The sequence below is a fragment of the Xyrauchen texanus genome, chromosome 19 (assembly GCF_025860055.1).
Source record: "Xyrauchen texanus isolate HMW12.3.18 chromosome 19, RBS_HiC_50CHRs, whole genome shotgun sequence".
NCBI classification, from domain to species: Eukaryota; Metazoa; Chordata; class Actinopteri; order Cypriniformes; family Catostomidae; genus Xyrauchen; species Xyrauchen texanus.
In genome coordinates, this window is record NC_068294.1 from 25502433 (window position 1) to 25518460 (window position 16028).

The 16028-nt window shown below is 42.9% G+C and overlaps 1 protein-coding gene across 1 annotated transcript in view; it reads left to right on the plus strand.

The window, feature by feature from the left end:
• The window catches only part of LOC127660213 (actin-binding LIM protein 3-like), a 118019-nt gene that overhangs the window by 81684 nt on the left and 20307 nt on the right, over positions 1-16028 (plus strand). The window contains exons 8-14 of the mRNA XM_052150336.1: positions 1674-1732; positions 1843-1914; positions 5974-6129; positions 7860-7889; positions 8961-9090; positions 9875-9973; positions 10330-10380. Coding sequence (XP_052006296.1) covers positions 1674-1732; positions 1843-1914; positions 5974-6129; positions 7860-7889; positions 8961-9090; positions 9875-9973; positions 10330-10380 — 597 coding nt within the window. The remainder of the gene's footprint in view (positions 1-1673; positions 1733-1842; positions 1915-5973; positions 6130-7859; positions 7890-8960; positions 9091-9874; positions 9974-10329; positions 10381-16028) is intronic.

The window sequence follows — 16028 nt, forward strand, 5'->3', positions numbered from 1 at the left end:
TTTTTTACATTTACTTATCAGCCCTTGTTCACTTCCGTTGTACAATAAGTTCATTATAACCAAGATTTTTGCTTTTTTTAAGAAAAGGAGAGACAATTCAAATGTATTTTATAATTTTTTTTTGTGAGAATCAACATTTTGCCACAAATACTGTCTATTGAGCTTGAACCTGGAATATTTCTTTAAGAAAAATCCATCTATTTGAAATTTAAATCCCACAAAATGAATGCACTCTGGCCTTTTTATTTTCTAGTGATTACATTAAATGTATTTTTCTTATATTTAAGGAAACTTGACTTCTCCGTCTGATTCCAAACCTAAAACTCACCTAAGAAGAGTTTATTAGCAGGCAGACCTAAGTTTTCAAAATGCCATAAAATCCTTCTTTTCTTTTCTATTCTTTTATTTTATTTTCTTGTCTTCTACAGGTGTCTTAAAAACGCACTGAAACAGTGGCCCCAAAAAGTATTTGGACACTTTAGTGCAATTTTTTTACAAAAAATAATTACAATATTATAATATATATATATATATATATATATATATATATATAGTGGGCAACTAGGTTTCACACTTTTAAACAATACATATTCATCTTTCAAAGTATTTGGACACTTTCTGGTTTTCAAACCATAGTGGATCATGTGGCTAACTGTCTTATAAAAAACATATAACATTATTTGTATGCAGATAACACTTTGAAATGTAGTTGTCCAATGCAATTACATTCATACCTTCTTAAAGGTGCACTCTGTATTTTTTTTCCTCATAATGTTTTTTTTATTGCCATATAAATAAACGTAAGTTTGAAACATATTTATAAAACCATGAACGCTTACATGAGATAAAAACTTCAGTCATATCAGTAACTGTATAAAAGCTGTTTAAATATACACAGAGAGGGTCTCCTAATGGGGGCCGCATGTTAGGATTAGGATTAATAATAATTAATGATTCCTTACATTTTATATGTAGTGCCTTTTCTTGGCACAAAGCACTTTACATAGTATAGGGGACTCTCCTCAACCACCACCAGTGTGCAGCATCCACCTACATGATGCAATGGCAGCCATAGTGCACCAGTACGCTCACCACACACCAGCTATTGGTGGAGAGGAGAGTGTAGAGTGATACATACAATTAATTACATTAATTGATGGGGATTATTAGGAGGCCATGATTGAGAAGGGCCTATGGGGGAAATTTGGCCATGGGATTTTTAATGACCACAGACAGTCAGGACCTCGGTTTAATATCTCATCCGAAAGACGGTGCCTTTTTACAGTATAGTGTCCCCATCAATATACTGGGGCATTAGGACCCACACAGACCACAGGGTGAGCTCCCCCTGCTGGCCTCCATAATACCTCTTCCAGCAGCAACCTTAGTTTTCCTGGCCAGGCTCAACCCTGCTTAGCTATAGTGGGCAACCAGGCAAGAGCTGCAGGGTGATATGGCTGCAAATCTAAGTAACCACCCTGTTATTGGACACTTTCACTCCATTGATCATGGCTGACTGTGAATAGAACATTTTTGAATGATGCTGCATCTGTGCCCCAAGGTGTCAGTGTAAGTTGAAGTTTCCAAAAGTGTTCAAATACTGTTTGGAGGCCACTGTAATTGTTGTGCATGCAGTTACTTTAGAATGTTCTTTGTTTGAATATGTCTCTCAGGTTCAGAGGTCTGGCATCCTGTGTGTAAACAGGCAGCACGCTCAGAGAGGAAACTAAGAGTGAGTCTTTTTCTTGTTTTGTAGAATGAATTTCAATGGGCCTTCAGATCTCACTCCAAGGCCCTGCTGTGTTTGCTGATTTTTTTTCCTCTTTTTAATTTATTTTACAGTTCAGGCGCACATCAGAAACCTCAGTCTCTCCTCCAGGCTCCAGCATTAGTTCACCCAGCAGGGTCATCTGTGTAAGTAGTCAATGGATATGTTCTAAATAGCATACAATATATGCATATAATGCCAAAATGACCTACTACATTTGACAACATACAGTATATAACAGAGCACACTGTGTGCAAAACACTCATTGTGAAAAATAAATTGGAAGTCATTTTAATATCGATTTTTGACTCATTATTTTCTCATTCTTTCAAATTTTAAGACATTTTTACACATTGAATTAAAAATGCAAAAATCATTGTTTTTATTTCCAAGATGTTGGATGCCACTTATGTGTAATATGATGAGGTCATGTGAAAACAATACTACTGTTTTTCTTTACTGTGGAATAATTCTTCCTGTTTCACTAACTTAAAAAAAATAGTAGGCAGAATAGAGTGTATCCTGCACAGTAGTCTTGAAGTACTGAACAATTATTCTCTTATGAACATCAGCCAATCACTGTACAGGTAATTGGAAAAAGAAGTTGTGAAAGTACCAGCTAAATGTCATAGGCGATGGACATAGGCTATTGAGGAGATGATACAAAATGATAAAGATGAGGAAATAACCCTGCTCAAAAGACTAGTTTAGACCAGATATTTCCAGGCTAATCCAGGCTGGTTTAAAGTGATTCGTGCCTGTTTGATGCTGGTCTGACTTTAGAGCTGGTCAACCAGTATGGTCTTTCTGGTGAAGCTGGATGAATCTTGCTGGTTATACTAGTTAAGAATCCTGAGGGGAACACCATCACACCAGTGTCCAAGCCAGCATTGCTGTCTCCATAATACTGTGTAGTAAGCTGGTGACCAGTAATGCTGGTCTTTCAACAGGGAAATGTAATAAATTAATTGAACGAATAAAAAAAAAAGAATTATAATAGATTAATTGATTGAGTTTATGAAATTAATTTATGTTTAGTTAGTATATGCTCAATGATTGAGTTAAACACAATAGCTATATGCAAGACGGATCACTCTCATTCTTGGATCTATTGGCGTGTTCATAATGTCTGTTTACGTGTGTTCTGCAGTGGTGCAGACATTAACATCTCATGTAGAAGTGTTGGGTGTGTGTAACCTTTGTGCTGTTTGTGATTGATGTGTGCATAATACATTGTAAGCTTATGTGCTGTCCACTCCTGCAGGTCCATATCCTGCTTAAGGACAAGCATGAGTGTTCTACAGCAGGCAACATATGTGTACTGCACTTGTTTATGGTGGGAATGCAATTGCCTGCAGCTTTGTAATTATTATCATGAAATACAACTTGAGGTCATAGGTCAAGGAAGTTCACCTTTCAATATGTTTATGCACTGACTTGGTTTTGAAGTTCAATTCGGTTAATGTAGGTTCTGTGTATACAATAAAACAGAAGAGTCTTTCAATTTGTACAATACAACAAAGGCAGGGGTGTGAATTACTGAAAAATTACACTTATTACTTAAAGTATGGAGGTCAAGATTGTACTGATTCAAAACACACTTCAGTGAAATAAAAAAAAAATCATGTGTAATTGTACAAGAATTTAAAAGTAAAAAGCAATTTTTTTCATAGCTTTTGAAATAGATTGATGAATTTATTAGACAGAGGATATTTTCTCATCAAAGGAACTTTCAAGTTGTTTATAGACTGATCACCAATCTTCAACAATGATTATAGCATCACTGAAACATATTGCTTTAGGTCAAGGACTCTGTTGTGGTGATTGAAGAGAAGTCTCTACTTAAGGACAAATGACTAATAGTAGTATTACATTTTTAAATTGAAATTAATTTAGTTGGCAGTTTTAAATAAATGTTATGTAAAATTCATGTGAAAAATACATGAATACAATCAGTGCTGGGCGGATTATTTTTGAATTGTAATCAGGTACTATGATTACTTTGGGATTACTTTCAACCTAATTTGATTTTATTTTGTCACATGCATTTGAGTAGGATAATCATTTTAACTTAAAAGTACAAAAAGAAAGAAAATGTATTCCATTCTTTATTACTAACAAAAAAGAGCCTCATAAAAAGACCTCCTTATGAAATGTTTAAAAAGTACATTAAGCATTACATGAATTAAATAAACATTATATCTAACAGCAATGACAGTGCATGGCCAAAGTTTTTAATTCAAAACAATGAGACATCAAGTTCATTTTAGGTGTATAAAACAATAGCAGCATTACGTACATAAATTAACATAAAATGAACAAAAATGAATGACCATAAAATCAACAGCAATGACATTGCATAGGTCAAAGCTGTCATCTAAAATCCCTGAAACACTTTTAACCCTTACTGCTCACTGATAGTCAATAGCCTATTCCAGGGGTACTCAATAGGATGACTAAATCTTTGTGCTAGTTTATTGACACCTGGCTTAGTGATCGTGTAAGCATACGTGCATACGTGCACAGAGTGGAAATAGAGTGTTCCGCAGAGAGAAATATTTCTCTTTAGAGTTGGAATAAATTGCGTCCAGGACTGCACCTTTTTTATGATCTCCGTGCGTTGCCTCTCTCGCCGCGATTGACATGTGACGCCGCATAAAGTCTGATGTACTTTATGGGATTCAGACGATTCAGCTAAGCCAAGTTTGTGTCAGGATGTTTTTTCTGTCTATATTTAGCTTCATTAATCAGCATGTTAAGAGCCTTTTTTTTAAATAATAAACAAACTGATTTTTGTTCAGAGATGTCATCATGGCATAGATGGGAAGGAAAGCCTACTGTATTTATACTTAAATTAAGCTAAATTGTTTGTTTGTTAGAAGATTCTAACTTTAAGGAAAATATAATATGGTAAATTCAGACTGTTAAATTTTTATAAATATTTTGCTCAGTGGACATCCATACAGAATTTTTATCAGTCAAAACGCCTCCTATGTCACATACACATTATATATATTCTGAATGTAAAAATATTTAAACACAAAAACTGTACTGCTGTCATTCAGCTTCAGAATGAACTGTTGAGCTTATCTTTTAATATTCATATCCAAGTGCCCTTGACTGATGTGGACTTGATGAAATACTGTATGTTAATCTTTTGGTAGAAAAGATCTTTCAGTCCCCACTACTTTGGCATACTCTTGGCCCCCGAATGTCCTCATCCCTTTCCAGTTTTGAAGAGGCTTTTTTGACTGTTTTAGATAAATTTGTTTATTTCCTTACAAAGTACAATTGCTGCCAACGTGGCAACAACTATTCAAAAATATATACTATATAAGTTTATAGCCATATGACTACTGACACCATGTAAGATATGTGTTATTATCTGGACCTTTGCTGGGAAGGAAATGTAGAGACTGGACCTCTTGGAACTTTAATGGAATAACACTGGCCTATTCCAAAGATGAGGTGCATATCTTCTGCGCTTCGAGATAAGACTATGATGGTATTCATATGAACATGATAAATAAATTATTAACAATTTACTGATGTTACCAGATTATGAATTTTTTAAAATGTAATTGAATCCAATTACAAGTATTTGATTTCTGTAATCTGATTACTTAATCTGGATTGCATGTAATCCAATACTACCCAGCACTGAATACAATAATATCTTTATTACTTCAAATATATTTATAGAGGATAGATTCATGTCATGATAACCAGTGAAAAATATTTTGTAGTTTAAATGTCTAAAAATCATAAGGAATAAATATTTGACTTTTTTCCCCTAGTATTCAGTTTCCCAATTTCCCAAAATAATACTTATATTTCTCTATGAGCAATTTTTTTTGTACAGTATTTAAGTACAATTACAATAGAAATATACACCCCTAAATAAAGCCCAAATAAAAAATTTAAAAAGAAAAGTGTATTTATATACACATTTTAGAGACTGTTTCATATACAGCCTTTCCATATCCAGTATAACAGTTTTAGCAGTTGTGTACTAAATTACAGTTTAATTCATGAATGCAATTTTATTGTGCCAGCACTTGCTTTAAAATGCTTCTGTAAGTGCACAAACTGCCACAGTCTTATTCCCACACTTAATTGTGTTGTCAATGTTGTCACCTGGCAGTGCTGCTCATTGTGTTTGACATGTGTGAGTGTGTGTATCTGTCCTGTGTCCCTCTCCTCAGGCGAAATTGGAGAACGAGCTCCTTGATTACAAAGACTTGGCAGCACTGCCTAAGGTTAAAGCCATTTATGAGGTTCAGAGGCCAGACCTCTGGTCCTATGAGCCCTGTCACAGATACTGCTCCGATGACAGGCTAGAGCACCTCAGCTATGGGGAGGTACTGCCCCAGTGGGCCAATAGAACCCCTCTGAGTTTACTTTTAGCATGTCTCCCCCTGTCCCTGAATTTACTGGCCTATTTTGTACTGTACTGAATTTACTCTGGTCCTAGCCAAGCTTAGTACACTTTGCTTAGAGTACCTCATTTGTGTCAAATCCTTGGGCTGGCTGTTTGCTTTTATTTGGTGAAGCACCATGTGTCTGTTTTTCCCCACAATTAAAGGGATAGTTCACCTAAAAATAAAAATGCTGTTATCATTGACATTGTATACTTCTTTGGAACACAAACGAAGATGCTGCCTAACATCTCCTTTTGTGTTTTATGGTACAAAAGTCATATAGGTTTGAAATAACATAAGGGTGAGTAAATGATGATCATTTTGGAGTGAACTGTCTTTTTAATAGTCAATATTAGTGCTTTTGTTTAAGCCCCCCTGCTTTAGCACCTCCCTGTAAAATGCTAGCCATTACGTTATGTTGCTTTATACACTCTTGTTGAGTAGAACAGTATGACAGGAGGTAGGTAGGTCTAATCATAGTGGCTCTATTCTCTTGCTTCTCTTACCCTCGTCACATATTAGATGTCATAGATGAAGAGACTGAGGGCTCTATTTTCATGAGTGTGCAACGCAATGCGCTACGACCATGTGTAATGTCTTATCTAATTTTAGTGAGAGCGCTAATTCTAAGTGCAATCATGCCAGCGCAAAGCGCAACTGGGCATGGATGGGAGTTTTTGCGCTTCTGTGGGTGTAGGCGCGCAAACTGTGTGTGTATTGTATGTAAATGAAGTGCTGCAGTTTGCTATTTTCAATTATTATTATTTGTATTGCTATGTTTATGTATATTATTATTCTTGTATATTTACAATTGTATTTATGATTTAATTTTGGCTAGTAATTTTCCTCCAGTTGTCGTAGAAATATTTTAAGTGACTGCAAAATGGGTTGGTGGAACAAGTTGGAGAGGGTAAAATGTTTGGTTAAATAGATTATTTATTTTTTTATCACTTCATACATTTTTATTATATTTTCATTTAATTTTAAGTGTAATTTGAATTTAGAAATATTTTTTGGTTTATTTTTTTCCGTGTTTCAATAAATGAATTTAGTCTTTCATAATCAAAATAGACCGGTAGAAGTGAAGTGCAGATACAATCACTGTTTATGCTAGTCATGATTTGTGTGTCAGTAGATGAAAAGGATTAATAATAATTACTTAATTTATCGGTGCATACATAAAAATTCGGACAAGAATCACATTTTCCATGTGTATAAAAGAAGTGTGTCACTGTCATAGAAATATGCCTGACATTCATTAAGGATGCAGTTAATGGACAGAAGAACGTCATTTTTAATTCTTCTAATTCATTGCATACTGTCCATTTACACTGCCAACTTCTGAACTTATGAATGTGATGTCTTTGTTTAAATCGTTGGTGCTTGAGGAAATGGACTATATAAAAGGATGCAGATGCTGGAATCACCGGAAAACAACCTCAGAATGAAATTGCACTTGGTCACGCCTTTTGCACGTTTTCGCCAAACCCACTTGCACCTAGACTTGGCGCAAACTTGTACGAAAATTCCAAAACTTCATGGCCATCCCCATTGACATTGCGCTTAAGGCATTGCCTTGTACATAATGCTTGCACTCTTAAAATAGGGCCCTGAAGGTTTATCTCTGTCTTCTGTTAAACTGACTCCCTCAATCCTTTTTATTTCCACAGTCCTTGGGAACACTCTCCCCTTATTCTCAGGTAGAAGTTTTTGACTTAAATATTTACTATTTCTTTAATGTGTTGACAAAAAAATTATACAAATTGATTAAAAGAATAGTTCACCCAATTTATTCATATGACTGGAACATTTATTACATTTATGCTTTTGTGTTCTGCATATGAAAGAAAGTCATACAGATTTGAGTAAATACAGATTTTTTCTTTTTTGTGAACTATTTATTTAAACTTGAATAATTTTTAATTATTGCTGTCAATTGATTTGAAGTTTTTAATCATGATTAATCGCATAAACTTTCGTAGTTAATCACTACGAAAGATTATGAGTTTGAAAGTGCTGAAATTTGACTCTATACACACTTATTTTCCTGTCCAAAAATATTTATTCCCTACTTAGGAAAGAAAACAAAAAATAAGTAACAATATAATGCTTTATTAACATTTTCCAAGCCTTCCACAGTATAAAGATAGAAATACACTAAAATAGCACCAATTCAAGTAACATTAAACATTTTCCAAAATCGTAGTGGGAGTTTAAATAATTGAAAGAACTAGTCCCCACATATCCATTGCAATGAGCATTAAATCTCTTCAACTCTCATCCTCCACAATATTACTCTGCTGGTAGACTGTGGCTATCTGCTTTGTTACAAGAATCATGAAGCCACATTTATGATTCACGTCAGGGTGTCAGCACCAGTACAGACAAAAACATCTCATTCTGCGTTTTGATGATAGTTAAGACTTGCCGTGCTTTACTTAGGCTGAAAAATATTTGATTTCTGTCACAAGTTAAATCTAGGCTTGTATTTTATTACGAATAGAGTAAAGATTTCCTTTTATCATCACTTTATCACTGTCCATTAGTGTAATGATGGCGGACCCATCGCAAAGTTTCCGAGCTTCCAACCAGTGGTTATGCTGTATTAATGATAAATGCGTTAATCATGATTAAGAAAAATGTACGAAAAATAAATTGCATGTGTTAACGCTTTATTATATGACAGCTCTAATTTTGATCCATATGGCATTGTGCAGTTGAGGGTTTCATATACACAAAAATGTGAGTAATGATATTGTCTATGTGGACAGGACCTGTACGACAGTATGGACATTAGGCTGAGGCGATCCTCCAGTCCAGGGTACATAGACTCCCCCACCTACTGCAGGCAGGGCATGTCTCCTATTATGCCTCGCTCTCCTCAGCACTACTATAGATATGGTGAGTACCTTCTGCAAAGCTCATGGCAGTACAGTAAGAAACTGAATGGACACAAAATGCCTTGTTGCCTTGCCTTCTTTATATTTAGTCAAAACTTTGGGCACCCTTGACTGAATTTATGTTTCTTATGATTTTAAAATGCTATTGTTGTAAAAGCTTGTTCTTAAATAATTGAATTTGTTTTGTAGATATAATTTCATACAAAACTAATTAATTGCAGTTTTTGGAATTAAGTTATACCAGATATTAAATGAAAAGCAGGTAATGTAAACTGTTGGTCTGGAAACTCCTCCAATACTGTTTAAAAAGAATCCCTGGGGGCGTCATGTGAAGTTGACTGAAATATAAGTTAACTAATATAGAAGGTAATCGTAGAAGTTAAACTAATCTGTTTTAATTACTTTTATTCCAAAATGTGGAGATTAGTAAAACTAAAGATGATCTTGGACTGTCAAAACGTTTATGGTGATTGATATACACTTCTTTGTTTATTAAGTGACTAAAATAACTATTGTATATTATTATTATTGTCTATTATTGTTTGGGAAATTTTTGGGTGGTTGTTTTTAAAGAGGATGTATCCCACCCATCACACGTATCACACCTACATCCTATACACCCATCCCTCTTGCACAGTATGTTTTTTCTCTTTTGAAATACATACTGTCCCTTCCTGGCTAATATTGGTTCATTGATCTGATAAAGAGTGTGTGGCTAGGTTGCACAGTAACTGTGCACTCATGCTCTGGTTCATTTACTGTCATTGGCTTGGGGCTTGCTGCAGGCACTGAGAGTGGCAGAAGTTCACCCTATTACAATCAGCTAGATGCCCGGTCCAGCACACCCACCACAAACCAAGCTCCCAAGCATTTCCATGTACCAGGTAGGCCATGCCTCTACATTCCCCTCATTGGCTTCTGTCATCACTTTCATACTCATCCTGCAGCATATTGAAATATAAATGAGAATCCTACAGTATGTCTCCTTTATGGCTCTGAAGTCTCTATAACTGCTGAATGTCTATACTATATGTCTATAGTATGACTCTACTCAGTCTATTGAAGACTGTTCCATTTGTGTACCTTTTTTGTACTCCTAAACTCTCTTCCATCTCACATAAATTGTCCATGGAAACCTGAAGAGAAAGTGCAAAAAAGCATTTCCTACCTCCCACATTGCTTTCTTTCCTTCTGTATTTGACTTAGATGTTTCATTTTTGATCTCTCACTTTCTTCTCAGCCTCAGGAGAGCCCAACATCTATAGGAAGCCTCCCATCTATAAGAGACATGGTACAGTGTGCTCGACTCAGCCTGTGTTCCCTCAGACTCAGTCATGAGGCTGCATAGGCTCATGGCAAAGATGTGTCTGACTAGTTGTAGTGTCCTTCATAACTGTCCCCAAGCAAACCATCTAGTCAACCTATAATTTTCTCTGAATGATTAAGAAGAATGGCCCAATTAGAAATGTTCTCGCATGCAGAATACCCCAATATAATATGTATCTTAAAGATATATATCTCTTATGTCTTAGTCCAGTGGTTTTCAACTGGTTTTGCTTTAGGACCCACAATTTACATTAGATATCAAGTCGTGACACTGCATTGAAAACCCTTATAAGTTGACTCAATTGAATTGAGTAATTGCATCTGCAACTCTGCAATGTGTAATTATGTTCACTTGGTGTTCATTTTGAATAAACATAACTATGTATGTTAAGGTAGCTAGATGCAAGTAGACTTAACTCAGATTTGCTATTAAAATGTTGTTGTTTCAACTTTATTTTAATTGAATGGACTCAAATTTAGGTCATTAACACATCATTAAATAATGAAGATTATAAATTATTCTAGGTCAATAATTAAATACAGTAAACTTACTTCACTACATAATTGCATATACTGTATACCTGTGCTTCCCCTTCTGTCGCTCTCTCCACGTTGTGTCGGAGAAGCGACACTAGGGGTCTCTCTTGAGCGCCGATATCCACCTCTGATCTATGAAAAAAGGCCAATGAGAGTTGGCAGCCAGTATTTGCATGTCCCGCCCCCGGACATACGGGTATTTAAGCGGCGCAAATACGGGAGTTCATTCAAAATTTCTTCGGAGCCGATGGGCTGTCTGCAGTTTGCTGCGAGTTACACACCACTATTACGTTCCTGTTTCCTCTGACGATCTGCATGCTGTTGGATTTGACGGCGCACAACAGCGGCTTTCTCCTACTTTGCACAGCGTGCATTGTTACCCCTGAGCGCTTCGACAGCGCAGACACACACACATACTGTGTATTAAAAGAGTTATTTCCCTTTAAAGAGTGAATTTCTCTAAAAGAGCAAAACACAGCGGCGTTGAACGTCATTTTCAGGAAGCGTCTTCTTCAAGATGCCCTTCCGCCCCTGTGTTATTCCTGGATGCGTTAGAGTGCTCTCCGCTTCAGACGGCCACAGGCGCTGTCTCGTGTGTTTGGGCCGCGATCACACTGAGGCGGCGTTTGTGGATGGCTCATGTTCTCACTGCGAGAACATGACCATGACCACGTTGCGGTCGCGGCTTGCTTTCAACAGAGAGCAAGCCACCCCAGCTGCACCCCGCATTGCTCCTTCTTCCCACGGGATTGAGGACGATGCGGTTGGCGCTGGGGGTGATTTGGGGGCGGCAGCGGGTGCAGTTTCGCCGGGTAGCCCCCCGCGAACCTCCCGTTCCCCGACAGGCTCGCTGGTCCCCGTCTACGCTCGCGGCGATAGCGGCTCGCCTCACGGCCCGGCTGTCTATCCTCCCGAGCCCAAAGCAGATGAGCTCGCCGCTGCATCGGAGAGTGTGATGTCTGATGCCGAGGACTCCCCTGGACTTCCGCCTTCGGGCCAGCAGGCCCAGGCTGAGGCCGACGCTCAGATGTCTGACATGCTTTCCCGGGCCGCCGTGAGCGTGAGGTTGGATTGGAACCCTCCATCCTCTCCACAGCCTTCACGGTTGGATGACTGGTTCCTGGAGGCAGCGCGCCGTTCGCGGCCACGCATCCCCCCGGTCCCGTTTTTCCCAGAGGTGCATGACGAGCTGACGTTTACGTGGAGAGCCTCGCTCTCCGCTCGTCTAGGTGCCACCCGCTCCACTCTCACCACCCTCGACGGCGGAGAGCGCCATGGATACGGGGCGATTTCCCAGGTCGATAGGGCAGTTGCGTACCATCTATGCCCCGGTAGCCCTACCTCCTGGCGTGGCTGCCCCGTACTCCCATCCAAGCCCTGTAGGACAACATCCTCGCTCAACGCGAAGGCCTACAGTGCGGCTGGACGCGCTGCCTCCGCCCTGCATGCGGTGGCCCTCCTGCAAGTCCACCAGGCCAAAGCACTCAGAAACATGCACGGGGGTGGACCTGATCCTGATGTGCTGCAGGAACTGCGCTCAGTGACCGACCTCGCCCTGAGAGCGACGAAGGCCACAGCGCAGGCACTCGGACAGGCGATGGCCACCCTAGTGGTCCAGGAACGCCATCTCTGGCTCAATGTGGTCGAGATGCGTGAGGCCGACAAGAACCGCTTCCTAGACGCACCTGTCTCCCAGATTAGCCTTTTTGGCGACACCGTCGAGGACTTCGCCCAACAAATCTCCGAGGTGAAGAAGCAGACGGAGGCCATCTCTCACATCATGCCCCGCCACACACCTGCCGCTACGGGCCCTGCCCCGTCTGCTCGCCGAGGGCGCCCCCCTGCGGCGAAGAAACCAGCTCCTGCTCCGCCCCAACCCGGGCCCAGCTCTCAGCCCCAGCATCGAGCACCCCGCAGGCGGCGTACGCCCCCTGTCTCACGAACTCCCTCTAGGACCCGGAAGGCTCCCAAGTGTTCCTGAGACAGTCGACCCAGAGCCGAAGACGGTAGCTCCGGAGGTGGTAAGACCGCTCTGTCCCCCAGTGGAGGGCCAGGAGGAGAATCATTTGTTTTTTCATTTGCCACACCCCCTGACGGGGGCTGTGGTACCCACATTCTCAATAAAAGAGCTATTTCCTTTGCCTCTGGGTCACCTGGCCCGCAAATGCCGTTCTCACGGCAATCTGCTTTCAGATTACGACAGTCCCGGTACACCGGACGCGGCGATCCCGCCTTCCGCCTGCCCACGACTGTCCCCCGGCCAGCCGGTTCAGACGAGTCCAGAGGACGCCAACATCAGACCTCCTCCTCAGTCATGAACCCGCCCCAGCAAGGTAAGTGCTTTGAGTCTATTCTCAGCACCTCAGCCTCAGGCCGCAATGAAGCCGCCCAACGCTGCATTACCTGTTCCGCCCTGCTGCGAGGCCCCGCCGGGTACGTCCAAAATACTTGTCCCTTTGGTGCCCCTAGCGCAGAGCTGGGAAGCGTGGTTTTCGCTTCCCAACGCGTCACGCTGGCTGCACCGGACCATTCGACTCGGTTACGCAATTCAGTTTGCCCGGATCCCGCCCCCCTTCAGGGACGTCCGCTTTTCCGCAATACACGGCGAGCATGCCAGTTCCCTGTGCACGGAAATCGCGACCCTCTTAGCCAAGGGCGCGGTAGAGCCCGTCCCTCCAACCGAAATGAGGAAGGGTTTCTACAGCCCTTACTTCATTGTACCCAAGAAAGGCGGCGGCTTACGACCAATCCTGGACCTGCGAGTTTTCAATCGGGCCTTGTTAAAACTCCTGTTCAAAATGCTCACGCAGAGAAATATTCTGGCTGGTGTTCAGCATCTAGATTGGTTCGCAGCGGTAGACCTGAAGGACGCGTACTTCCACATCTCAATTCTGCCGCAACACCGACCCTTCTTACGGTTCGCGTTCGACGGCCAGGCGTTTCAGTACAAAGTCCTCCCCTTCGGCCTGTCTCTGTCCCCTCGCGTCTTCACGAAGGTTGCAGAGGCGGCCCTTGCCCCGCTACGAGTAGCCGGCATCCGCATTCTCAACTACCTCGACGACTGGCTCATCCTAGCACACTCTCGAGAGTTACTATGCACACACAGAGACCAGGTGCTCCGGCACCTCAGCCGCTTGGGGCTTCAGGTCAACTGGGAAAAGAGCAAGCTCACTCCGGTTCAGAGCATCTCTTTTCTCGGGTTGGAGTTAGACTCAGTCTCGATGACAGCATGCCTCACGAGCGAGCGTGCTCAGTCGGTGCTGGACTGCCTCGCTTCCTTCAAGCCAGGCACAGTGGTCCTGCTAAAACTTTTCCAGAGGCTCCTTGGGCATATGGCGTCCTCCGCGGCGGTCGCGCCGCTGGGGTTGATGCATATGAGACCACTCCAGCACTGGCTCCAGACTCGAGTCCCGAGACAAGCATGGAACCACGGCACGCATCGGTAAGGATCACCCCAGCCTGCCTCAAAACACTCCGACCCTGGACAGACCGCTGCTTTTTACGGGCAGGAGTGCCCCTGCAGCAGGTGTCCCGACGCGTTTTGGTCACAACCGACGCCTCCCGGTCCGGGTGGGGTGCCGTGTGCAGTTGGCACGCAGCAGCGGGCCGTTGGAAAGGGGCCCTGCTGCGTTTGCTGACCGTCCTTCTTGCTCTCAGGAAGTTCCTCCCATTAGTTCGGGACAAACACGTCCTCGTGAGATCGGACAGCACCACGGTGGTGGCGTACATAAATCGCCAAGGTGGCGTATGCTCCCGCCACGTCACAACTCGCCCGCCGACTCCTCCTATAGAGCCGACAGCGACTGAAGTCGCTGCGTGCCACTCACATCCCCGGCAAGCTCAACGTCGTAGCAGATGCGCTATCACGACAACGCCTGCCCGGCGGGGAGTGGAGGCTTCACCCCCAGTCGGTCCAGCTGATTTGGGAACGGTTTGGCAAGGCCCAGGTAGACCTGTTTGCCTCCCAGGAAACCTCCCACTGCCCGCTCTGGTACGCCCTAACAGAGGCTCCCCTCGGGACAGACGCGCTGGCACACAGCTGGCCCTCGGGGCTGCGCAAGTACGCATTTCCCCCAGTGAGCCTTCTTGCACCGGTGCTGTGCAAGGTCAGGGAGGACGAGGAGCAAGTCACATTAGTGGCCCCCTACTGGCCCACTCGGACTTGGTTCTCGGAACTCAGACTTCTCGCGACAGCTCCTCCCTGGCAAATTCCCCTGAGAAAGGACCTCCTCTCTCAGGGACGGGGCACGCTCTGGCACCCGCGTCCAGACCTCTGGAACCTCCACGTCTGGTCCCTGGACAGGATGCGGAAGAGCTAGCCGGCTTACCGGCAACCATTGTGAATACAATCAACCAAGCCAGAGCCCCCTCTACCAGGCACCTTTACGCCCTAAAGTGGCGCTCGTTCGCAGATTGGTGTTCTTCCCGAACCGACGACCCGCAGAGATGCGCGATCAAGTCAGCGCTCCTGTTCCTACAGGAGAGGCTGGACAGGAGGCTGTCCCCGTCCACCCTCAAGATGTATGTTGCCGCCATTGCCGCCCACCACGATCCTGTAGACGGCAAGTCTTTGGGTAAGCACGGCCTGATCCTCAGGTTCCTGAGAGGCGCCCGGAGGTTGAATCCCTCCCGGCCAGGCCTAGTTCCCTCCTGGGATCTCTCGATAGTCTTGGCAGGAATCCAGAGACCCCCCCTTCGAGCCGCTTGAATCAATTGGACTCAGGGCCCTCTCTCTTAAGACGGCCCTGCTGATCGCGCTCGCCTCTATCAAGAGGGTCGGGGACCTGCAAGCATTCTCTGTCAGGGACACTTGCCTGGAGTTCGGTCCGGCGGATACGTCTGTGATCCTAAGGCCGTGACCGGGCTATGTGCCCAAGGTTCCTACCACACCATTCTGAGATCAGGTAGTGAACCTGCAAGCGCTGCCCCGGGAGGAGGCAGACCCAGCCCTTTTGTTGCTATGTCCAGTGCGCGCCCTGCGCATTTACCTGGACCGCACACAGAGCACCAGATGCTCTGAGCAGCTCTTTGTCTGCTTTGGGGGACGGCAGAAAGGGAATGCCGTCTCCAAACAGA